Raw genomic sequence first — 25312 nt, 5'->3', positions numbered from 1 at the left:
TATCAATTAATTAATAAGAATGAAAAGATAAACTTGGTAGGACTAGACATGAGGGATCGCATTCAACACGATCGTGCGGGTTGGATCACCACATTTCGATTACAAAGCGCACATGTAATTCATCACGTTTTTTCATATTTTACAAAAAACGTATTGCAGTGGGATAGCTGACAATTGCGTATAATAAATTATAAACCGGGCCAAAACTAAAATCTATTTATAATTATTGTAAAATCTTTAGAATAACAATATAACTACTAACATCTTCTGCTTTCCTTAACTTCTGGGCGAAGCGTGACGATTGATCGAGAAGACGTTATTTTTGTCTCGGTAACTGATTTATCAGGTTTACTAACCCATTTTTCTTAGAAGATGAATAGTTGATGTTAAAAAGAACGGTTGAGGAAAGAGACAAAACCCTGACTTGCAGTAATGTACTAACCACAAAAATCGAAAATTTCGATAATTTAAAAGGCAATGAATCTCTAGGTTGAAATGCATCGTGTGAACGACATTGCTTACAGCAAATGTCATTTTTGACGAGCTTAGTCGCCGATCAGCCCTCGAGCAGAAGAAAAACAAATCAAATCTCAATACGAGATTTTAAGATTATGAGCATTAGCACAATCAGAAGAAAAGAAAAAAAAAGAACACTCATTGAGCAAGGGATGATAAGAGGGAGACTGGATGACAAATGGCTCGACAACTGAAAAACAAAAGCAAACACGGGCATGCACACGCACGCAGACATACACAATGTCGCAAAACAAGAAGAGACATGGAGTTAGACATATACTGAGCTACTCCTCCATTTCCTTATGGCTTGCTGTATATATATACACTTTTAATTAGCGTTGATTTAGCCCTTTTGTTTCAGTATTATTCTTTACTCTCATAACTATCAAAGTGGAGGGAAAACAGATCCGTAGCTTGTCACTAATTTTCTTCTTTGTCTTAAATGTGAAATTTTATTTTGTAAATATTTGCCATGCGATGGCTTTCTTTTTTTCTATTTTTAATTTCAAATCTTCCCACCCTTCCCCCCTCTCCAAAGGAAAGGGTACTTGGTCGTTAAGACAAATGGAGGGGATAAAACATATTGCTATTCATAGAGCTATCGACATCGAAACTGCATCCAGGAAAAATAAGTTGTTGACATCAACGCTGGTTTGGGACATGTATCGGTTTCTTCTTGATCCTCATCTCTCTTCGATAACCGCAACTGTATCGAATGTGATTTTTGTTTTTCTGTCTTGGAAAATCAGACAATCCGGATAAAAAGACGGGCACAACCATGCTTTAGAAAAAAAAATACACGTGAAATAAAAAAGGACGAGGGGGGTAAAGTCAAAATGAAACATGGAGGGTAAAAGTAAAATTCCATTGAAGGACATTTTGCCAGTAAAGATTATCGATAAATCATACTTTTTGTTTGCTTGTTTGCTTTTTAACATTTTCTGCAACGCATAGGGCGTCAAATATCAAACTCTCGGTAGACGAGGGGCGGACGGCATTAAGAGGGAAAAAAATCGATAAAATAAAGAGATAATAGATATTTTAGAATATAACCCATAAGCCCCCTTCTCTAAACGGAAGTCTTGGGCAAAAGAAGCACACCGCCTTTTACACGCAATCCATTTTCTTTTGTTTTGTTTTCTTGGCCTTTACTTGGCGATGCCGATGCCAGCGCCTGCAGACAACCGCCGCATCATAGAGACGAGCATGGTAAAGGCCAGGTTCCAAACGCGACGGGCAGTCTCCGAACGTGACACAACAGCCCTCCAGAAGAGCAGTAGAACAGCAACGCGCGATATTTGTTGAATCCAGAACATTCTACAGCACACCATGAAAGGAAAAGAAGCAATGGATTAGCTGTTTTGAGATTCTAACTTACGCTGACGGTAGCATTTGCTTGTACAAACCGTGTCAGGTGCCTCCTGGCAGCCGGCAAGGTACTAGGGTCGTCCTTGAGGATGAAACGGCGCGTGCCGAGGGCGTAAGTCTCGAGATACGAAGCCCAGTCGATGGTGCGCACGTCAAAGTAAAAAATACGGCGATCCTCTGGTGACATCTTCTCCAGCAGGTGAATCGGATTCTCGCTGATGAATCGCCATTCATGAGTAGTAAAATAGTTGAGGCACGACATGGCACGGTGAGCCTTATCGTACAGGCGAACCTAATGCAAAATCAACGGTCGTTAATGATTCTTTATGAACCATCTTTTATTGAAGATGTTGGTAGCTTACCAGCATAGGCGGTTTGCCACTCAGGCGAGCCAGAAAATCGAGAAAGTACGCAGGCAAGTAATGATAAAGCACGACATCGATTTTGTGTAGGGTCAGGTTGCTCTTGAAGCTACCACTGGGGTACCACATCACTTCGCTCATGGGATATTTCAGCAGCGCTACTCGACCTAGACTTTCAATCTGGCCCCAGGTGAGTGGATTGTGATAGCCAGAAGCGCAATTGTACACCACAATGTTATTGGGCCTGGACACAAGAAATTAATTATTCACGTTAAATGAAAAATGAAAATTAATAATTACTTGTATGTGGCAGTGTGCCAGGCGACGGCAATCATCAAATTGATGGGGAATTCAACGGGAATAACGTCAGCCACCATTGTTGTATGGCACCAAAGTGTCCTAAGTAAACCTTTACCAGCTCCGGCGATCAAACCTTTGAGTGGAGAATTCAAAGAAATCGTGAAACGTTTAGCAGGTCTATAAAAAATTATTGTCAAACTACCTGTAGGTCCGTTTAAGTTATCAACCCAACCGGGGATAGGTTCTTTCATGGCCGCTGTAACGATGGTCGGTCTCACAATGGCAAGTGGAATACCGCCGCATTCCTCCAGCAGCAAGTGTTCGGCCAGCGCTTTGGTATACGTGTAAGTGTTGGGGCGTTTACCAATTAATCTGAATATTCACAAAGAGAAATCATGAGGGGTCATTTACGTGAATGTATGCTAATAAAAGAAAGTACTTTTTGGTGATGCCCTTTAGCAATTCTTCATCCATCCAGTCAACGCATTCCATGAGCTTGTGGGGATCGGCCGGTGGGGGATAAATCATTTCAGCAATTTCATCTTTATCGCAATTAGCGTAAGCTGTCGAAACGTGGACAAGAGCCTGGAAAAGAAAAACTTTATCTTCATCATATCAATACAGGAAAACATACAAATATTCACCTCAAGACGATCCATTTTGCGGACGAGCTCGATCAATCTCATTGTGCCTTTGAGGTTCATTTCTACGGCGCTTTTAAGGGCTTCGTCAAATTTAACGGTGGCTGCAGAATGGAAGACGATGGAGACGTTATCGCTCAACATCTTGATATCCGACGGTGAGACGCCCAAACTTGGCAACGACATATCACCCGCAATAGGTACTAGTTTGTTCAGCAATTCCGGAGAATCTCGCCGTAAATTATCAAATACCTAACGTGGAAACAAAATAAAACAAAAACAGGTTTAAAGTAAATAAGCCCAAATTTTAAGTTAACCAGTTCTTACCTTAGTGCTGATCAGTTCTTCCAAACGTGTGCGGATATCATTGCCCGCTTTGGGTCTCATCAACAGGTAGAGATTCTTGATACCCGGGCAGCATCGTAGAAGTTTCTCTACGAGTACTTTGCCCATAAATCCTGTGGCGCCAGTGATGAAGATGGAACGATCACGGTAAAATCCAACAATATCCGAGTTAACCATTTTTGTAAATGGAAATTCTGTTTCTCTAATTCAAGCTAACAGGCAATTTCACAGTCTCTCGTTGGCTTGCGTTTCGCGTTTCGTTGGGCGACGCAAACACGATCCGTTATAGCTGTTCCTTCTGGGATGAAAGAGTTCAACAAAGTGAACGGTTGAGTTTTTATTTTGCCAAATAAAATATCGTCTGGTTTAAACCTGCGGCATCGGAAAAATCAAGAAACAGAACACGGTGAAATTAAAAACAAAAAGAGTCTTGACATGATAAATGAGCCCTCCCACAAAAAAAAAAAAATTAAATAGCAAAAAAAAAAAAAAGCACAAAAGAAATTCAGGTTTCTCGTCCGCAGCGCGGCCAGCAATTTCCGCCAGACATGTTTTTTCTCTTCTCTCTCTTTCGTTTATAGGTTGATGTTACTCAAACCAGTATTTAATAAACAGGTCGAGGTCACCTACTGATGGCGGCGAAACGTTGCCGTACAATCAAGAGATTGAGGCTTCGAACGCATAGATCATTGCAGCCCGATTGGCCGTGTGGAATGTCGTTGAGAAATTTTAATCGGCAGGTAAAAATCACGACCGTAAAACAAAACCCGCTAGGGAAACAGGGGACGCTGGTTTGGAAAACCAATGGAATACACACACACACACACACACACACATACGGACAAGGGCATCAACAAGAAAAAAAAAAAGGGTCCACGAACGTGAGGTGGCCCACTGACCTCTTATGTATATAGTTTGCAGGTAGAAGGAAGAAGAAGACTAAAGGAAGGGAAGAGGCAGCAGACGATTTCACCGGCGACCGCATCACGCCTCAGGTGGAGCAACGGCACCGATGGCGACAAGCCAAAATAACAGAAAAAAAAGGGGCATTGTTTTCTTTTCTGTCTTTGAACATTCTTCCCCCCTCCACGAACGTTCGAAAAAAAAAAAGACGGAGAAACGAATAGAACTACGGAGAAAGCTATCAAAATCTTTTTCGGGACTACATCTCCATATTTTCTCTCCTTATTTCTCTTTTGGATTTCCGCGTAGGCCGAAAAGAGGAGAAAGTTGGTCCTACAGTCACTTCCTTCTTTGATTTTACAATGTCCTTTTCAGCTCGCTACGCGTGAACTTGAGCCGTCGTCTTACGTGGCGCTTTAACTTCAAAATCGAATAAAACCCTTTAGGCTGGAAAGTATCGTTCACGTATTTGCACGTCGATTTTAAAGCTAAGCTCGAATGTAAACTTAATAAGGTTATCAGAACATCGCAGGTGGTGTTGAATGGACAAGTGTTAAACTTTCAAGTGGACGTCATTGGCTGTGTGCAACTTTCTTTCGATGACAACGATAAACTTCCCGGAGCGTGTGTGTATGTGTGTAAAGCGGAGCTGCAAGATTTTAAAGGGTAACGGGTGCGGCGTTTGTTTCCCCTTGATCCAAAGACAAGCTCTGACAGAGTGAAAGGTTCTTATTAAACAGGACACCCAATGGCTGTTCCTTATTTCATCGAAACACAAAAAGAAAACATCCATTGATAAATGCTTGCCATACGTCGCAATCATGTGTAACACTAATAGCGATTTATGAGTTAGGATTAAACGTTAACAGCTACAAAACACGCAAAAAAGCACAAAGGAAACAGAAAATATTAATTATTCATGAAAACGGTGAACAACATACTTCTCTTGCAATACCGAGAAATAAATATTGGTTTGAAAAAAAAGGCTACTGGGAAAAAGGTTATGGTATTTCCGAAAAAAGTGGGACACGAAGCGGCCGCAAGCTTTAAAAGAAACGGGAGGGAAACGAGCCGGATGGACAGACCTGTAGCGGTACATGTTTCTATCTCGCCTGGAAAATAAAAAACCCATGTTTCGAAATTTTCTTTTGCTAACAGCTGCAGAAACTCAACAATCAGAACAGAAATCGATCAAAGTAACTGGGTCTCTCGACGTCAGTCCATATTGCGCGCCCCCCTTTTTTTTTTTTTGCAACACCGATGGCGTACCGGGAAATAGGTTGGAATCGTCACACCTTACCGAGTTACCAAATAGTGGAAAGAGAAACAGGTAGAGAAAGAACCAGAGGCTAGCATGCCAACTTTTGCCAGGACACGAGCCCAGTACAAGTCAAACTAGTTTACGGCATTTTCTTCTTTCTCTCTTGGTCGAATAGAAAGCCCGTTTTTTGCCGGCCACACGCACGCACACAAAGCCAGAGTACTTCGCCACTAGCGGCCATTCAACAGTTACTAGCACACAGTCAGTTTTCCCCTTATCGTTAGCCAAAAAAAGCGACTTTCACGACAGCTAGGCAATAGGTTTTACCGACTTTTCAGAGTCATCATTGAATACATGGTTTAAAAAACCAACAACGAGGGTAATTTAAAAATCTAAAAAAAAAAAAAAAAAAAATCGCCGGTAAACTCACCTGTTCAACGATTATGAAACGGCCATTATTTCCATTAACAATCAGATGTTTGTTGTTGGTTGGATCGAAATATGCTTATTGTACTAATGGATGAATAACAAGTCGTGGGGTTGAATCGAATTCCAATCTATAGTTAAACTGAAGCACGACGAAGGGATCGAATGATTGGCGAGCAACAAATCCACTTGAGGGGCCTTTGAAACGAAATGCAGATCGACGTAGAAAATGAGCGCGCCAAAATTAAACGTCTGATTTCTCCAACGTCTCGGGGCCGACTGATCCCGTCTTGAAACCCGTTGGCAAGACGTAGCGGCCAACAGGTAAAAGAATGGGGAGGGAAATAATGTAGTAATACCAGAAAAGAAAGAAAAGGGAGAGAGTCCCCTCCGTTGGGCATGAAACAACAGATGAGGAGAAGGAAGAAAAGAACGAGAAGAGGCGGAGTGTGGAATTGTGTTTGGAAGAAGAATACGAAAAAGGAGAAAAGAACGACGTGAATTGACCCACTTGCGGCCAACTTGGCTCGCCTAGCTCTTGTATCGTTATCCTAAGCTCTGCTAGCGTTGGCATGTGCCCTCAGAAAAAAAAATATGTCTATATTTCTATCGTTAAAGTTTGTCGGAAATTGGATGAACATTTTATGATTCCGCTTCTTTTTTGTAAAAGAATCTCAGTTTTGATTCCGGGTGACGTTTGAGTTTTTTTTTGTCTGAAAAAAAAACGCCCGCTAAAATATGTTCTTTTCAAGGTCGACATGTCTGGATTTTAAATTCATTATCTAATTATTAAATGCTCTTCCTTATCTGAATTCTTACAAATAACGTGGAAAGTTTGCACAAAATCGGTACAAGAATTAACGAACATTTTTACCAAGCAAAATAGAACTTCATCAATGTGCTTTATTTCTAATGGCATGTCCACATTGAACCGGTTAAAACAGACGGCAACTCATTCTAATCTTGAAGAAATCTCTGAAAACATTGCATCTAACTGTCAACATCTATCAGCCCATTTCATCCTCATCGCATACCATCGAATTGATTTAGGATTCTTTGAGTATACTGCAATATCCAATTGAAGTGGCTCGAAACGGTCCCGCTTCGCGCCAGCTTGTTACGGGTAGGAGGCTGTCTATATACCGAGGGATCCCGTTATTTGATATCGCGCATTCATTTCTTTTTTTTTCTTTCCTGGCTGCTCCAGCAACTTGTTTCGCTGTTTGTTGTCGTTCGTCTTGCCCAACAAGTTTTTATTCAAATTATATTTAAAGCCTCAATCGAATCACCATAATTGGCGAAGGGGATTTTTTTTTCGTATGTCAATCTATTTTTCACCTGCATGCAAATGACGAGCGCGGCGCGTAGCAGGATGGCCAAATTCAATGAATGACTTTTGACAAACGTGTAGCCCCACAGAATTTACGTTTCTCCAACAGACTGCTTTCCACAGTTTTTTCCCCTCCTTTTTATAAGCGCATTTAGAACGGAAAAATGAACGATAATTGGGGATACGATTAGACGGAGCATCACAAACCCCAATTGGTCTAAACTTAGAAAAAAAAAATTCGAAACCACAAAAATAAAGATACCAGAAGTTCACACATAAAGTTCCGCTCTGTATAACATACGATAATGCTACGGGAGAAAACTGCGCTCGCTGATGACGACAAATACAATGAAACTAAAACTGTAGCGTAAACAATATACTTATGATAATTGCCCAGTAGTAAAATAATAAAGTATTCTTTTCTTTAGCGTAATAGTCAAGCAAATCGGTGCCAGAATGCACATCAGTACACATTCTAACAACGGAATAACAACTGTGACAGGACTGGCTGCTGGGACCGAAAGATTGCTTGCTCAATAATAAAGAAAAACAAGAAGTGCAATCAAAGATAAGAGGGAAATAATGTGTCAAAGAATACGTTTTTCGTCATCACAAATTGGGTTCTCAAGAAGTCGGTCAATGCTGAAATATATCGTAGAGAGAACATTATTTCCCCCTGTTTGTAAAGCAGAGATTCAGACGTCCGACTGAGTTCAATTTTGAACGCGTGTGTGTGCCACGGCTATATTCAAATTTTCAAAAAGCTCAAGGCTAAGGGAAAGTCAGACCGCTAACCTACTACCACGCAGATTTGTGAACAATTGATTATCTTATAAGTCATAGAAGTGAGCCCAAAAAAATCGTAGCAAAACAACAACAAAAAAAAATAGTCAAATTCTTAATCGAACTAGATAAGTTGAGTTTCGGGCAACGCAGCCATTCCCGCTTGTTTTGTGTATACGGTTAATTGTTGTTATTTTTTAGACAAGAAAAAATAGTTACATGTTCAGCTAATTGTATGTTTCTTTTTGTAGTCACACGTCACAAAAGAGTATGCATTGATGTAGATTTTCAAAAAAAAAAAAAAAAAAGCTAAACGTGTGACCTCTTTTTGCATACGTCGTTGTTTCCCTTTCGGTCCCAAGAACAGCACCACCAACCGGCCGATGAAAGTTCACAAAGACCAGACAACTCTTAAAAAGTCTTTCTTTTTCTGACACAGGCATGTCCAAATGGAAATGCTTGGCAATTGGTTATACGAAGGCCGTCTAGTCGTTTTCTCGGTCGAAATGATCTTTCAGGGCGAGGTCTATATAAGGCTATCAATGTGGCTGTATTTCTCTTGAGTTATCGTTTTTTTTTTTCTTCCCTATCCCTTTTCCCACTGTTTTCTTCTATGCCTCAACCTGAGATGCCACGTGTGTACGTACGAAACACCCATGTCTAGATTTTCATTCAACAAAAGCTTAGGGAAAAGTGTTGCGAGTGGCCGTGAAACGAATCATACCCTGAAGCAAGGGCTCATTAAAGAAAATCTACAGTACAGGTAGGCATCCCGTGGATTTCAAAAATGACAACCCAAAGGCAGAAAGGTGTAAAAGGGAAAAGCTAAAAAAAATTCAATCATGTTTAAAACGCAAATCATTCTTGAATCTCATTACACTATATGGAGATCGATAATACCATACGTGTAGTGACGTCAACAAATTCGACCTACTTTTGAAATAAACAAAATTCTACAAAAATGAGAGCGGCGACAAAACGTATAACAAACCGGATGCGCCCTACTTTTTGCCAGTACCCTTCCCCAAGACGTTGAATTACCTGTTCCTCTTGAGGGAGTGAGGGATTTTACTATAAAGGAATGCCCAAGCGGAATTTTAGCGTACCACACATTTTGCCAAACACAATTAATTTGTTTTGATCAAATAACCCTGACTTATCCCCTCCCCGTCCATAGAATATCAGGGTGAAAGTGTGAAACATCCATTCGAGTACGAGGTAAACTGCTTGTGAAGACAGAAAGATAAAGATAAACGTTACCCCACGAGTGCGAAGGACGATTGCCGATGGGCCCAAAACTACCTACGATTTGATGAGCACACAAATGACATAGCACACCTTCTAGTGACTTGGCTAATAATACAAGATAAACAGTGTACTCAACGGACACGGCCTTCCCCTTTTCAACAAGTGGTGACAACGAAAGATTTCTTCACCAATAGAAAAAATCCGCAATTATTTGCAATTTTCAGTAGTTGAATAACCGACCGTGACGCAAAGGGCGAATACTAAAATAACTCGTAGCATTCTAATCGTCCCAGGCTTGCGTAATTAGCATAATTTGACAATGACGAAATAGCAGTGTCAAAAGAAGACAGTCAACATTGTTGGCGTCTTTTGGAAAGATGTACAAAAGCCAAAACTCCCCGCCTAACAATAGCAAAAAGTCCACGCTAACACCCCAAGAAGGAAAACGGAACTTTAGTTGAAATTACACGTGTGACGTAATGAATAAATTCGATGGAGCAACACAATAATGTTGATGGAGCGGGATTTGCCTCCGAGACAGCATTTTATAGTTTGTACGCACACTACGCGGATGTGGCTGCAGTGAAACGGTCACGCAAAGGCGGATGCGAGGGATGAATGCGCACGTAGGGGGAAAAATGACGCACTTCAGAAACATTTCAAATTCAAAGAAAAAAACTTTTCAAAATTGTTGACTTTCCGACAAAAAAACAAAAAACAAAAACAGGACAAACAAAAATAGGCAGACAGGGTCGAGGTGAAAGTCGTTTTCTCCCGACGACCTACAAAGAAATGAACAACAAAAATTTCAAGCGGGGCGTAGTTTTGCAACTACGGCATGCGGTGCTACTATGCCTGGGACTCTCGAAGCCTTACAGGTCTTTTCTTGAAACGTAACATGGTCTACTTTTTCATCTAAGCCTTAACAATGAAAAAGATTTCGTTTGAGATAGCCAAGTTTAAGGTCGTCCCTTTTTACATTTCCTACTTTTTTGGCATCCATTGTTCATCTTTCATTACGGATTTTTTTTCAAAAATAAAAAAAATATATATTATTTAACCTCAATAAGAGAAATGAAATTCGTCCACAATCTTCTTAATAACGACGGCCAATTAAAAATTGTAGATGCATTTTTTCTCAGAAAAGTTGATTGTACCAATCGCTAGAACATTGTTCTAATTCTTCGAAGCACAAAAGTTTTTAAAGAAAAGTAAAGCAAAGCATTTCATTAAAAAAAGACAGGAATTTGAATGTTAAAATTGATGACTAACTGCAACATGACAAGAAAAACCAAATGAATAAAAATCACGATCGTTTTCTTTTTCCCGTATTTCATTGGTTCAACAGTACTTCACTATTCGTTACGAAATATCACTCCGTGACAGTATGAGACGTGCAACAAAGTAAAAGCAAAAAATCCGGCATATAAATAGCAAAAGAAACAAATTCCAAATCTTTCTCCAATCGTTGCAGTTTCAAATTCCAAAAATTCAATTGGCCTTTCAAATTACAGATATGCAATCCAATTGTGAATATTGCATGTCTCTAATGGTTATCTGAAAATAAGTTTATCTCCGTAATACCAGTCCCACAACAACTTTCTCCTGGCATTATCTTTACGCGTTACCTGTTTTTCATATTTGATCTTATTACCATCCAGTTTTCATTAGCACATTAGCCTGAAACGATCTCTTCAACAAAAATGAAAGTTTACATCTGTTTCCAATGTTCGTTTAAAAAATTGTTTTTTTCAAAATTGATGGAAGTTTCTAATTAATGTGCTTTGAATTTCTATTGCTGAAACGTTTTTTACTTGGAGGGCGACGAAATAAAACAAGAAAGAAAAACAAAAAAAAAATTATAAAGCTTCCTGATGATCAACTTTGAAAAGGTAGCTCCAAGGCTACTAGCCAGAAAGAAGGCGTTGACCTAGTTTGCTACAGGTTTAATTCGAGTGCCCATCTTTTACTTGATCATTTCTTTTCGTTTCGTTCTTTTAATCAGAGTTTTTAAACTTCTCTAGAAAAACGTTCAAAGGATTACTTTTTGCTAAATCTATTGCCCTAGCAACAAAATAAACAAGTAGCATTGTTGAGCTTCAAAAACAAGTACAAAAATGGCATCGTTGACAAGATAAATGAAACAGTTTGGAGCACGTAGGTGAGGGCTTAATTCCGAAGAATTTGTCTTCTTAAAAAGGTGGACAAAAAAAATAACTGTTTTGTGACCTCTTCCCTATTCCGGGGTCAAAGGGATCAAATAACTCACAAGTATGCATTTTCCCCAAAGATGGATTCAGTCATTTACCTAAGGACACGGCGAAACACGATAGCTGTTGACAACCTCAACAGGTAAATAAAAGTGTAGCCTTCAAATGAGGCATATTATTTCATTTTGTACGATGGCCATCGCATAACACACTTTCACGCCGCTTAAAACAAAAGATGGCAGCACGCCTCAAAGAATGTTGCCTCACTGTGAGAGTTTTACAGACGAAAGATGGAGGGGAGAAAATTCTTGAACCGGTTCTCGATTCGATTGAGTTAAACGCCCGAGTGTTTATGACAGAAAAGAAATCTTACGAAACACTGAACACAGCGAATAAATACCTCTATTTTTATTGGAGTTTCCCTGGGAAAGACGACCGTCAATGCCTATGCTGGAGTATCTTGCAGAGGTAGAAGAAACACGACATGCGACACGCTGGTAAAATCAATACTACCCTATTTGCCGGTCAGATACAGACTGCGTTACAGTAGGTAGGGTCTAAATAACCGTAGACAGTAGAGTTGGCGCGCTGCTTTCTGCGAAGCCTCTTCGTTTGCTTTATGCTCCGCGCGATGTGCGCCAGTGCCCGGAGGTCAGCGAACTTACTTTACTATTTCAAAAGCTACCTGCATTTTTCACGATTTTTGTACATGTAGTTTTCAATCAAAATATCTACTAACTGGAATGTTTGGAAAAAAAAGGCAGTGAACAGCGATGTTTGATCGTTATCGATAATTGGTTTTCTTTCTTTTTTTCTTTTTGCTGAAACCCGACGCACAGAAATGTGGACTGGCAATGTCGATTTTTCTGAAGGTTGAGAGCGGGGGGATGGGTTTTGTGTGATAGTTGTTGTTGCCCAAGGGCTCATGTTATACAGAAGACATTATTATCTTCTGCTCGCCATTTGTTTATGTCTTGTTTGACGGGTCTTTTAGGAGAGACTTGTCAACTAGAAAACATTAACCAAACCAATTTTATTATTACCTCAGCCTATGTGAATCTTATTGGGGCATCCTTTTTAGGAAGGGCTCCCCAAGCCAACGTGACGAGTGTGCGGTGGCCATTGTGAGCGATGAAAGTGGTTACGCGCGTACGCAACTCCCAGGCGCACAAACTGGCAGTGAACCTTGGGATTCATTCATAAGCTGTTCATTCATTCGCTGCTCACCCTTTCCCTACAACTTACTCCGCTTGAAACCATTCTCTGAGCTCTCGAACGGCCGGCGACGATTAAGTCACCACCTCTTGTTTTTGTTTTTGTTTTACCTGAACACAGTGCCAACGGTATATTTAATTGCATTTTTAAAAAACTAACTCATATTATCGTTGATGTTTCGTACAGCTTGTGGCCAAACTGGATGGAACCTGAAATCACACAAAGCCAATTGAGCTTGTACCAATTGTACATTGGTCATGACACTGCCAACTCGTTAGCCACCACCAACCCCGACCAACAATTCACCAGTCCGAAAGATTCATCCTCCTCCATGGTAGACTCAAATAATGAACCTCAAGCTCTCTTCACTCAAGGAAGTTTACAAGAAGACTATGGGGTGGACAAGTTCATCTCTACACTTGTTGATGACCACATCTGGTTAATCGGTCTTCTAACGGGAGTCATCATCATCCTAGTTGTGCTCAGTTGCTCTCTGCGGAGCAACTACTTTCAAGAAAACTATTTCTTCACCAGAGCCAAAGAATGGGTGCATCTTCCTTTGCTGCAGCAATCTGGCCAGGACTCATTGCTCACAGCAGAGACTGGAACCAACCACAATAATGTTACTAGTGCTGAACCTGAACCCAACTTGGTTTCTACCCCTGCTCAACATGCTGTTCTGTGCTCCTGGGTTTCGGAAACGAGCCCAGATGAACAACACACCAAAATGAAGTCGTCTTGGACCGAAACCGAACAGAATAATCAGCAGAACTTCGCAGCAGACATGTCAGCTTTACTATTAACAGAAACGCAATCGGAAGAATTGCACCCAACGGCCGAGCCTACGACTCCCATCCCATGTGATGCAAGTTTGGAATCGCTCAGAAACAGTTTCAAGTCCAAAAAGAACCATTTCGTCTTTAACGCCGACATCTTCCTGACCAAGTCGGAGAGTTTAGACGAAGCTCGCAGCCGATCTCAGCTGCGTGAAAAGTGTTTCAAAGCTAATCGAAGCGTCGACGAGCTACTTCCACGACCAGACGGGCAGCTGGTCGATTCGTCTCCTTTAGAGCAACAACATATGAGCACGTCCAGTATTCCATGCACTCCGCAAAAGTGTCGCAAGTTGCAAGAAAGGCGAGGGTCAAATCATTCTTTGACCATCGCTGTGAACAAGCCAATCGAAACGAATATTTTACCAACTGTCGTCACACCGAGAGAATGGTTTGTTCTAACTGTAACTATTGCAGTAAATACGTGAAATGACTGTATTCCTGTTTTTGTTGCAGCTCTGCAGCGCAATTTCTTTTGACGGCAGGTAATTGCATGGATCGTCGGCAACTTCAGTCCTGTCTGAAAGACGTTAAGAGTCTACATGCCGAATTCTGGTCCATTCCCAACAATGCAGCTGAACTTTCTGAACAGGTGTCTGGCTGCTCGGTGAAAAACCGCTACCGTTACGTATTGCCCAATCCCCAAAGTCGTGTCAAGCTTCCCGTAACGACAAATTCATGCGATCTCGCTAGCGGTTACATTAATGCCAACTACATCAGGGTAAATATTTCCAAAATTCAAGTCCGTCAAAATCGAATTGAAAACAAAATGCTAACGGAATTGCGTTGTGAACCTCGCATATTTCAGGCTGAAAATGGAGATGCACGCGCTTATATAGCTACGCAGGGACCATTGAACAACACCATCAGTGATTTTTGGCAGATGGTTTGGGAGGAACGGGCGCCAGCCATCGTAATGATCACAAAGTTGGTGGAATCTGGGAAAGCCAAGTGCGAGCCGTATCTTCCAGCAGATGGCGAAACGAGTCGCTATGGTGATGTTATCGTTACTTTAGACTCTATCGAGGAAGCTTCCGGATGTACTGTACGCCAGCTGTCGCTGAAGGTCTGTCCTTAACACGCCTCAGATAAAAAAAAAAAAAAATGAAACGATTGATTGACGGAGTTCCTTTTTTTTCCTCCCCATTTTAGCGTGATGGTGAAGAAGAGATTCATCACCTTACTCACTATTGGTATTCCGACTGGCCCGATCACAAAACACCCGACAATCCTCGAACGTTGGTCGATTTGGCTGTAACTATTGAATCGATGCGACGCGGAAGGAGCTGTCTCCTTTTGTCGTCTCCTCTTTCTTCACCGCCCATCGAGTATGAAAAGAAACGTTTTTTTTTTCTCATCACGCTTTTCTAATGTATTTCCCCCACTTCTTCTCCGTCCGTTTGGTTGATGTTTGAACGGTAAACACACACACCGCCGCCCATTCAGATCGGGGCCGATCGTCGTTCACTGCAGTGCCGGAGTTGGTCGTACTGGCTGTTTTATCGCCATTTGCCAAGGTCTGAGTCAACTCGTAGCTGAAGACAAAATCGACATCCTTGGAATTGTTTGCGCTCTACGCTGTGACAGGTAATTTAGCGAGACGTGCTTCACCGTCAGTTTCCTCTCTTTCTCTCCTTTTGCGCGCTCACTGGGGGACGCTTTCCACTTTATATCTAAGTATAAGACCTTATACGAGCTTGACAACTGATTACTTTCGCCTACCCATTTTCGGAGTCGACGATAAAATATTTGCCGGCCTCCCTTTTTTCTTTCTTATTCTTTCGTACGACAAACTACACCATCAGCTGATTTCTTTTTTTTTGCGTTGGTAGTTTGTATATCTTCTTCTTCCCTTTATCGCCCCCTCCTTCCTTCCTGTTATTATCATTATTATTATTGTCGGCAGCAATCGTCACCAGCTGACGACACAACTGCACTCATTACGACCGCACAATAATAACAATTTTCTTTTTTCCCTTTTTTTTTTTGTTTTTCTTGTTGTCGCTTATTCGAATCCGTCATTCTTTTTATGGCGGATCGTATGTGTGTGTGTGCAGAGGAGGAATGGTTCAGACAGCCGAACAGTACGAGTTTATTCACCGCGGGCTGTGTTTGTTCGAACGGAGCACTCTCTCCGATTACGCTGGCGACTAATGGTCCAGCACCGGTTTCTTGCAACTCGACAAAAGGGTTTTTATAACACACACACACACACACACACACAAAAAAAAAAAGATAAAGAAGAAAATGAAAGCAAGCCAACCGCATCAACCATTTCCAGTTTCATCTACGTGTTGTATCACACAGGTAACAAATGATTCATGTCGGAAGTTTATTAGGGAGACCGTATGTTCCATCCTACCGCCACATTTCAGCTCTCTTCTACCATAAAAACAGTGCAAAAAAAACAAAACAAAAGATCTAGATTTGATGCTCTTCCCGCCCCATTCCTGGACGCTTTGAAAAAACGATGATCTGCTCCTGATATTTGCATAACTATTTTTTTGTTTTGTTTTGGCTCTGCACGTTTCGAATAAGAGCCGTACCTGAACGAATCCGCCACCGATCGCCACCGCCACTTTCTATCGAATTGTTCAACATTTCAAACGGGTTTTTTTTCTTTGTTTTCTCTCGTACCAATCAAGCAAAAAAAAAAGGGGAAAAAAAGTTATTCAAATTGACAAAAAGAAAAGGAAAAAAAAAATGATATTAACAATAGGAGTATTTGAAACGATATGCAAATACGATGCAACACGTAAAAAATGATCAGTGCAACGTCAAAAAGACGATTTCCTCCGCCACGAATATCTTTTGTTTTGCCCCCCCCCCTTTTTTTCTCTCTCATACCGCACTGTTATTATTTGTTCGTATCACTTTTTTTTGTTGATCGTTTGCAACACTGGGAGGAAAAAAAAAAACGTACTGTAGATCTCATTACAATGAAAATCTGCGTGCCGATCCTTATACTAATACCCTTGCACACATGAGCACTTTCTTTATTTTGCAATGCTGTTGCCAACTATTTCAAAAAAGAATAGTGGCAAATCTTCTTGTCGCTTTGAATTGTCGCGCATTGTTTTTACGGCCGATAGAAAATCGGGAGTAAAAACGCACAATGTCTCAGTTATTAACGTCACCGTGAACGATTCGCGTGGAGGGAGCAAGTTGTGTATGTTTATCTATCCTGCCGTCACTTCCTTTTGCCTCTGCCTGCTTTTGAATTTACGTTTGTGTGCGTGTGATTATGTTGCGTATGCGGCGTATTGGTTGCATACTAATGTCGCTCTGTCGCTCTAACTCTTTCCCCTCTCGGTCAAACATGAAACGATAATGTTGTTACATGTTCTTTATCCACACCAGAATATAAATATATATATATTATTAATAGACGCAACCACAACAATGAGCGACAGAAATCAATAAATCGATATTTAAAAAACGTGATCGCGATCGGAAAAAAAAATTAAACACTTCAAATAAATAAGAAGCAACAATTCCGCGTTTTTTTTTTTTTTTAAGGGAATGTTATTCTCCCACAATTTCCAGGATTGTGTTTTTGTTTTTTAAATTTTATCCCGGTTTGTCGAAGGTTGGGACTTGGTTATTTATTTATTTAAATATTCTAGTCTCGTCAAGTCGCGTTTCTCTCTCAGCAGAGAAAGGAAAAAAAGGTTTGGTAGAACGAGCTTATGCAAAGTGGATGCAAAGCGGAACGCGAGCGAGCACGCGTGTGAGCGCTCGATTCAAAATTTCGTTAGCTTTAATGACGGAGAGGGCTTTCCGCCACCGCCAAACATCCTCCAACTTGAATGCTAATGAGGCGCGAACTAAACACAACCAGCCAAACCCCGTCCGCCCACCAACCGAATCTTCTCCTTCACTTTTTATTATTATTATTATTTTGTATCTCCTTGTCTTTTTCTTGACGGGCGAGAAACGTGAACAGCTGGTGCCGCTAGCTGAACGTTCGTTCCCCATCAGTCTTGTAATGAGGTCCCACACATACAAAAACCCTTCTAAATAAACATACAAATGCATCTATTGATTTGCTTCTATTGGGAAAACATATACTGCTCTTGTTTGTATGTGATAGCCAGCCAAGCAAACACGAGCTGTGTTGTATAACATCACACAAGCAAAAAAAAAAATTTCAATCAGCCAAGAAAAGAAAAAAAAATATCACTTAAAAATTAAAAGACAAAAGAGTCTTAAACACAAAAAGAATGGAGGTGTCGTTATAGATCCTTTTCGATCACGAAAACTCCCGATGAACCCCGTGATTCAAAATGGCGCAAGTTCGTCACTTGCGCAAAGAATAGGCCCCCTGATTTTTAAAGCAGATGAATAACGGAACAAACAAAAACATAAAAAAAAAAAAAAAATAAAAAACATACGCGCAAAGATGATGAAAACAGCTGACTAGTCCATCGCTATAGTACAATACACACACGATTCACACCAATAAGTACAAGCAAATCGAGTTTGCGTGGCGTTCGGTCGACGAAGCCGTGATGAGGCATTTGTTTGATTTTGAAGAGGACGCAAATCAAGCGGTACAGACTAGTAATATTATGCCGCACCCTTATAGCGCCCTTGCGGTGGGTGTCGACGGAAGCTAGGTCTTCGATGCAGACATTAACAACAACAAAGATCCATCTCCTTTTATGCCATAAAGCACAAGTAGAAGACATAAAAAAAGGAAAAAAAAATGATTGCTAAAAAAAAAAAAATGAGAAGCACAAGGAAGGGGGGTGGGGACTGATGGATCAATGCCTTTATACACATATATCCAGCAGCATCTACAGAGCTATAGGAAGAAGAATGAGATCAAAAGGATTTTTTTTTTTTCAGTGTGGAAGCAAAGACAGTGCCTCGTGTGATTTGAATATAATCAATGATATACAATCGAATCAAGCAGCTTTACTTCGACGAGCTTTCTCGCGGCTGTGTGAACCGCAGCGCCAAACGAGAAATTGCTCCCGTTCTATATCTCCCCGCCGTCTGGCTTTTTACATCGCATTCGCATCTGAAACGCCATAGAAAGCCGACAGGCAAAAAAAAAAAAAAAAAAAAGATCCTATTTCATAAAACATGAGCCCACACGCATACACACTAGCCAATATAGTAGCACATAGGACCACTCTTCTAGTATTACTCGTTTATGGCGAAGAAAAAAATAGCGTTAAAATATTTAAAGCTCTATCTTGCAGCCGCCTAGTTTTCGTTTATAATGGCCTACAAAATTTCCTCCTCCCCTTTGAAGTCGTGAAAAAAAGCGAAAAGGGCAAAGTTAATAGTCTCCGGAAAGTTATCCATGTAAAACGAAGCACAACGTAGCGATCCTATCAAGCCTTAACTTCACTTTGTAATAGCTTCTTAAACGGTAACCTGACAACATGGCAACGCGCAGCGTCGTGACTAAATGAAACCAAAGTACGCTCTCCATTCCCAGCGTGCCACTCTCAACTTGCGCTGCTCGGGTAAGAGCCTAATAGCAATACTCATTTACGCAATCAACTTGATACTGCAATCGAATTGCGAAAAAGGTTTAAATAACAAAGTGGCGAAAGAATTAAATAGGAAATGAAGGAGTGAACTTTAAAAAAAGAAAAGAAAAGATGGATCGGACCATTTGGGAAATCAAATAAGAAACTCCTGGTTAGCCAGTAAAAGGTTTGCTTTTTATCCCCCCTTATTTCCCTTCTTGCATCCGCGGCTTGATCATTCCGGATTAGGTATTATAACGAGACAGGTTGACGGATGAGACCCTCGCACAAAAAAGGGGAACAAGAGGTGGCAAAAAAAAACCTATCGGATCTAAAAAGACTAGACAAAGAGCCGAAGAAGATGAAAGAAAGAGCCAAGAAAAATGAGAAGAAGAAAAACTCACGGTGCAAACAAAGAACTGTAGTTCTATATATACGTGCAAAGCAGCACTCTGTCGAGGGAGAAAACAAATTTATATATATATATAAATGGCCTTTCTTTTTATCGTAAATGGATCTCTCTACCGGCCAAAACAGGAGCATCCACCAGCACCCAGCTCACGTATTTCGTTGTTCGGGAGCGTCTCTGTTGATGCCCAGGGTATCGGATAGCATTGTTAGGCATCCCATTAAAAGGTTCTAGTGAGTTGTGTTATATGTTTTTGTTTGTATACGTAATACCTCTAGAGATCATCAGCTTAGATGTGCTGTCTTGCCGATCTCATTTCCGCCCTACCAAAAAACCTGCCACATCTCAAAGGAAATTCGAGAACGATGATAGACGCAGATAGATGTTAGACGCTACAGGGCATCGGGAATTGTGCAGCTGCACTGGTCGAAAATAATAACGAGCAAGGGAGGGGAAAAGTAACTCTGCTGTACAAGCTAACATCGAGTGGTACGGAATAACGCACATGACTCACTGCATGTCAGTTATAATTTAAATCCGATATCCGGCCATTCTTCTTCATTTCCGAAGGTCATCCATTTAGTTGCATGCCGATTGGGATACACGCATTTTTAGCCGATGAAAAATGGGACCCGATCGTTCAATCGAATTTCAAACAAATAACTCATAAATAATTCACGACAAATTATTTCAAAATGGCTGAAGAGTGCCAAACGCGAAAGGATATGCAAAGGTTTTTTCTTTTTTTTTTTTCTTTTTCTTTACCCCATTTCAGATAATGCACGCGCACAGCCGTTCGAGCCCATTTCAGAAATAGACAAATAAATCACGCAGCACAAGTTTATGATATGCCTCTTTTCTTATGGATAGAAGAGGTAGAGCTAAGTCATAAACCGATGGATAATGTATATAAGGAAAAAAAAAAAAAAAAAGAGGAAAAAACCCTACTTTATCATTCACGTTTGCCAGTTTTACAAAGACGTAGAAGAAAACTGTTATCGATTTGGTTCTGGATAAAGAGGAGAAAAAAAAGGGGGAAAAAACATGTGAGCACGCCCAACATGTCTATACGCTATATTGAATATCACAAAGATACATTTTTTTACAATCATTCATAGATTATATTCGTGTGCATCAGCTGCATCGACTAACCCCCTTCCACGAAAGCAAAAGACGGATATCCCCTGCTTCCTAATTGTCTAATATTTATCCGATTAACACGAACCGGGGCGAAAATTTATGGTAGCGAAATGCGATGCTCCTCAATCGTCATTCGCTACGTTTTCCAAAAAAAAAGTGTTGAAGCACAAGATATAAATATTCGAATGGAACAGAGAAGTAGCTCATACATAACATCATTACATTAAATGATGTACGAGCTCGTATCTCATAATTCCATCCTGTTTCTAGAAGATAAATATAGACCCACATTTTTTCTACACAAAGTCCATATAGCTACGATAATCAGAGATGGCGCTAGAATTAACCTGTCCAACTACATCATTTATGCATCAGTGGAAAAATTGTAGAGATCCTTGTCTTTCATGCCCTCAAAGAGGGAAAATGAAAATAAGGCTTGCTATATATCTATCGTCGATGATGATCTAAGGGCTGTCATCAAGGTCCTCCCCGCACGGAAAGTCGGAGCCAAAAAAAAAAAAGAAAAAAAAATAACGCAAACAAGGTTTACACCAATAAGAGCGAGGCAAAAAGTTTTCCGGGGCGTTAGGTGAAATAGAAGCCTTGACGACTTTGACTGATTGCTTCTCATTCAAAAAACTGTGGCACGGATGGGGGTAAGAAAAGAAAAAGTTCTAGAGACGGGGCATCAACATTACAAGACCCTCTCAATAGATGACGGTTCCAGATGGATGATTCCCCCCCCCCTTTTTTTTTTTTTTAAATCGAAGAGAAAAGAGTATGTCCTCTCCACAGCCCAAGACATTGGCTGTCCGTTGAGGACATCCTTCCCGAAGATCCACTGCAACATTTTGTCCTTTGCCAATAAAAGGGGGGGAAAGCGGGATAGCAGAGAGGGGTGAATAAAGAAAACGAACTTTGATTCGTTCCAGAAAAAGAAAAAGATAGTATATACATAGGGCATATGTATATCGGCTTCTATCTGTTCAATAGCCTTAGAAAATGGTGGCGAATCACCAAAAGGAAAGCTACTTTTTCTTCTTCTTTTATGCGCTACACTCTTTCACCGCCTATAACCATAGATGATATTCAATTTTTTTTTTCATTCCATTCAGAAAGAAAAAAAAATGCTCTTCGACATTCCCTTTTTTTTCCCATTCTAAGTCTACCGGTGAATTTCTTTCCCCCCCCCCCCCTTTTTTTTTTTTACACCGGCCAACCAAGCCACACTTTGATCTATTCTTTTTCCTTCTTTTCATAATATCCTGAAACTTCTTCCTTTTTTTACCTTTTCCCTCTATCGACGGCTTTCTTCTGCCCTCTTTTGAGTGATAAAAGGGCAACACACGTGCCTTTTACGTTCGGCAGAACGCACATCGGGATGCTGCCGGTGGGCGTATACAGAGTCGCTTTTCTTTTCTCAAATTAGAATCTAGTATGAAATCAATTTCCAATCCAAAAGTTGTGCATCTTTTCAAATGAAAGCAGAACACCGGCAGGCAAAAAAAAAAAAAAAGGAAAGTGATCAAACATTTTTGGAAAAGGGAAATCAAAAAAAAAAAAAAAAGACAGCCACATGCGGAAGGATATATTGCAGCCCATTATTATGAAAAATATAAGGATCCCCCCTTCTCCTTTGCTCCACTTGATATTCTCTAACCTTGTTTGTTATACTACCTTGTTACCCAGGGAACTGCTATAGCTGCGTGCACGGATATGTGTCTGTGCAACTTGGAAGATGGAACACGCTCAGCGAAGCGGAGGGTCTTCCCTTATATGTATATATATTACCAAGGAGGCAAGAAGGGAACCATGTCGGGCTTTTTGCCTTTTATTTTTTTTTTAGGGGGGGGGGGGGTTGCATTTCCCCTTCTTTTTAAAGAATATATATCAGACTATTCTTTACTGCGATTTGGCGACAGAGATGGAAAAGAGAACGACCCCTTCCTCCTTCCTTTATCGTGATATCATCTCCATCTCTGGGCTTCGTAAATTATGCGGAAAAAGAAGAAGAAGAAAAAAAAAGGGGATGGCGGGATAAATGCGGAACATGTAATTTAAAGATCGCATGCTCTCTCCATCTAGTCCTTCTACTGTGTCTTTTCAATCTTGCCTCCAGCCTATTTCAACCATTGGGCTTTTGAGTCCCTGTATTGCTGCTGGAACTCACGCATACTATGGCACAGCATCGCCATCAAACACGGTAAAATCAAAAGGAAGATGTTGAGACTAGCTGAGATATGCCCCGGTGATGTTCTTTTTTTTTTTTTTCTTCTCTTTTTATAGGGCAATAGAGAGGCCATCAAACGGGGGAGCTTTTCACCCCTTTCCTCCCCGTCGTACAATCGGCATGTGAACGACGTCGAAGACGATTTTCATTCGTGCAAAAAAGAAAAATATAAAATGGGAGAAACAACAAAAATCGATCGAGTCTTTTATCTTGAGAAATAAGATGGCCCCCTTCCCCGTTATCCCTCAACAAGCCGAACTCTTTTTCTTTATTTTTTTATTTTTTTTTTTTTACAAGGGGGACCAAATTTTTTTTTACAACCAGTCCCATCCATTTTTTTTTTATATACGAGTTTCTCTCATCTCTCCATTTCCTTCCGGTGGATTTAGTACCCGATTTTTCTCCTATTGGCGGGAGCCTATCAAAATTCAAAACTTTTCTTCTTTGATGTCCTTTTATTGTGCATCGCATTTGTTTCACGTTGCACAAGCCAACGGCATATCACAAATCGTACCCCAATAAGACGATAATACCTCTAAAAAAAAAAAAAAAAAAATCTAATCCGCCATTAAAACAAATGCCATTGCAATAAAAAAATTCGCAATTCCCTTTTTTTTCCACGAGGAATAAAAAAAAATCATGTTTCTCACAGCCCGATGATAAAACCTACCCCAAATTTTTTTTTTTTTTATAGTGACGTTGCGCACGTCATCACCACCCTTCCTCTTGCGCTGTTGCTCGTAGCCGGAGCCAGTGGGCTGGATGGTTCCAGGCTGTTAAACACGGATAGCAATCTTATTCTCTCTCTCCCTCTCACTTTCTCGTCTTTCCTCGTTTTCCATCGTTATGATAGTTACGATGGATTCAAATAAATGGAGGGAGCAAAAAAAAAAAAAAAGAAAAAAATAAATAAGACGAAGAAAAAAAATGGTTCAGTAAAAAGATGAGAACGGTAGATCGTTGGATGAATCCTACAAGGGAATGCCTGAAGGGATAGGGGAGAGAAGGTCCTTGTTATAATAACACCACCATCACCACTACCACCGCCACCATCATCATCATTCAAATCCGCCAACAGGCCGAAACCGGAATGGCTCGTCGGATCTATATCCGTCGCTCCTATGTCTGCTTCCCCTCCGCTTGTTTCCCCCGTCCCCTTTTCTTTTATATATTTTTGTGGCGTCATTTATATACAGAAGACAAAGAGGGAGAAAAGGGCAAAGCCAAAAAAAAAAAAAAAAAAAAGAAGAAAAAAGGATCAATAATGTATCGGTCCCTTGTTTGTTTTGGCTCTGGAAAAGAAATCATCGAACCCGCTGTTGTCGTCCGTCCTCATGCCAAGAAGTTAATGGCCTCACTGCCGGTCATTTCCCTCCTCCACCAATTCCGAATTTCCCTCTAAAAAAAAATCCTCTCCATTCATCGAATCTATTCGATATCAGCGAACACCCCATTTCGTTGACGTCCTTCACACCAAAAACTAAATAAATAAACATTTTGATTTATTTATTTTCGTTCGTTTACACGCCAAAAGCCCAACACGATTGTTCTCTACCGGTAGCCGACGCAATCACACGCACGCCGATCTATTTTTTACGTATGTATCGCACATGCGGCGAGCGACTGTTCAACGAAGAAAGTCCTAAGAAAGAGAGGTGCCTAGCAGAGCTATCGAACACAACAGAAAAAAAAAAGGGGCAGTGATGGTGAGTCCTTAATAGAGTTGGAGTCGAGGATAGTGAGCTGTGGAGCGTAGCGTCACCGGAGCTGGGCTAAGATGGATGGGATTTGAGACGGCGGCACGCGACCTTATCTTCATCATCGAGTTGGACAATCACACACCAATGGGCGTACCGTACAGATATATATACTGGCACTATACACATACACACACGCGCGCGAGCGTAGGCGATATTACGTCAGTATTAAGTCGACCTTTTTTATTTATTTATTTTTTTTTTTACTGATATATAGACATGCCATCCTTATATCAAGTGAACACGATGATCCAATCAAAAGTCAAGATGCCTATCTGGTGCGTCCTAGATATTCTTTTAGATTTGTTGTCTATACTATGCTTGACGAAAAAGAAATCGACGGCAATTTGTAGACAACTGCCTGCGTTTGTTTGGCGATTCGACACGGAACAAGTCAACTTTCTATAGCTCGCTGCAGAGTTTGTGTCTGTCAAGTTTACAATCACAAGTTGCACACGAATAACTACTGCGCCTTCGACAGGAAAAACATAAATAAATAAAGGTCAAAGACCAAAATCGATCATTGGATAAAACGAAAAAAAACAAACA

General features: G+C 40.6%; 2 protein-coding genes across 3 annotated transcripts; one reads left to right on the top strand and one right to left on the bottom strand.

Annotated features, from left to right (window-relative positions):
• Positions 1–1425: 1425 nt before the first annotated feature.
• LOC130687262 (putative fatty acyl-CoA reductase CG5065) lies at positions 1426–12241 on the bottom strand. 2 transcript variants are annotated; one of them, XM_057510416.2, is made up of 9 exons: positions 12094–12241; positions 3515–3904; positions 3191–3439; positions 2986–3131; positions 2749–2918; positions 2547–2679; positions 2247–2490; positions 1923–2176; positions 1426–1833 (listed from the first exon to the last, which is right to left on the bottom strand). In XM_057510416.2, the coding sequence occupies exons 2-9, from the start codon at positions 3707–3709 to the stop codon at positions 1665–1667; spliced, it is 1560 nt and encodes a 519-aa protein (XP_057366399.1). In that variant the 5' UTR covers positions 3710–3904; positions 12094–12241; the 3' UTR covers positions 1426–1664. The 2 variants fall into 2 exon arrangements, with proteins under 2 accessions (XP_057366399.1, XP_057366398.1); XM_057510415.2 differs by lacking the exon at positions 12094–12241 and adding an exon at positions 6127–6407.
• A 325-nt stretch (positions 12242–12566) lies between these two features.
• LOC130687257 (receptor-type tyrosine-protein phosphatase R-like) lies at positions 12567–17135 on the top strand. Its single transcript, XM_057510404.2, has 7 exons — positions 12567–13036; positions 13095–14132; positions 14198–14462; positions 14550–14807; positions 14894–15069; positions 15188–15328; positions 15799–17135. The coding sequence occupies exons 2-7, from the start codon at positions 13111–13113 to the stop codon at positions 15893–15895; spliced, it is 1959 nt and encodes a 652-aa protein (XP_057366387.1). The 5' UTR covers positions 12567–13036; positions 13095–13110; the 3' UTR covers positions 15896–17135.
• Positions 17136–25312: the final 8177 nt, after the last annotated feature.

The sequence above is a fragment of the Daphnia carinata genome, chromosome 4 (genome assembly GCF_022539665.2).
Source record: "Daphnia carinata strain CSIRO-1 chromosome 4, CSIRO_AGI_Dcar_HiC_V3, whole genome shotgun sequence".
Lineage (NCBI taxonomy): Eukaryota > Metazoa > Arthropoda > Branchiopoda > Diplostraca > Daphniidae > Daphnia > Daphnia carinata.
Note: the sequence above shows the minus strand (reverse complement) of the source record. Positions and strands in the feature narration are given on the sequence as shown.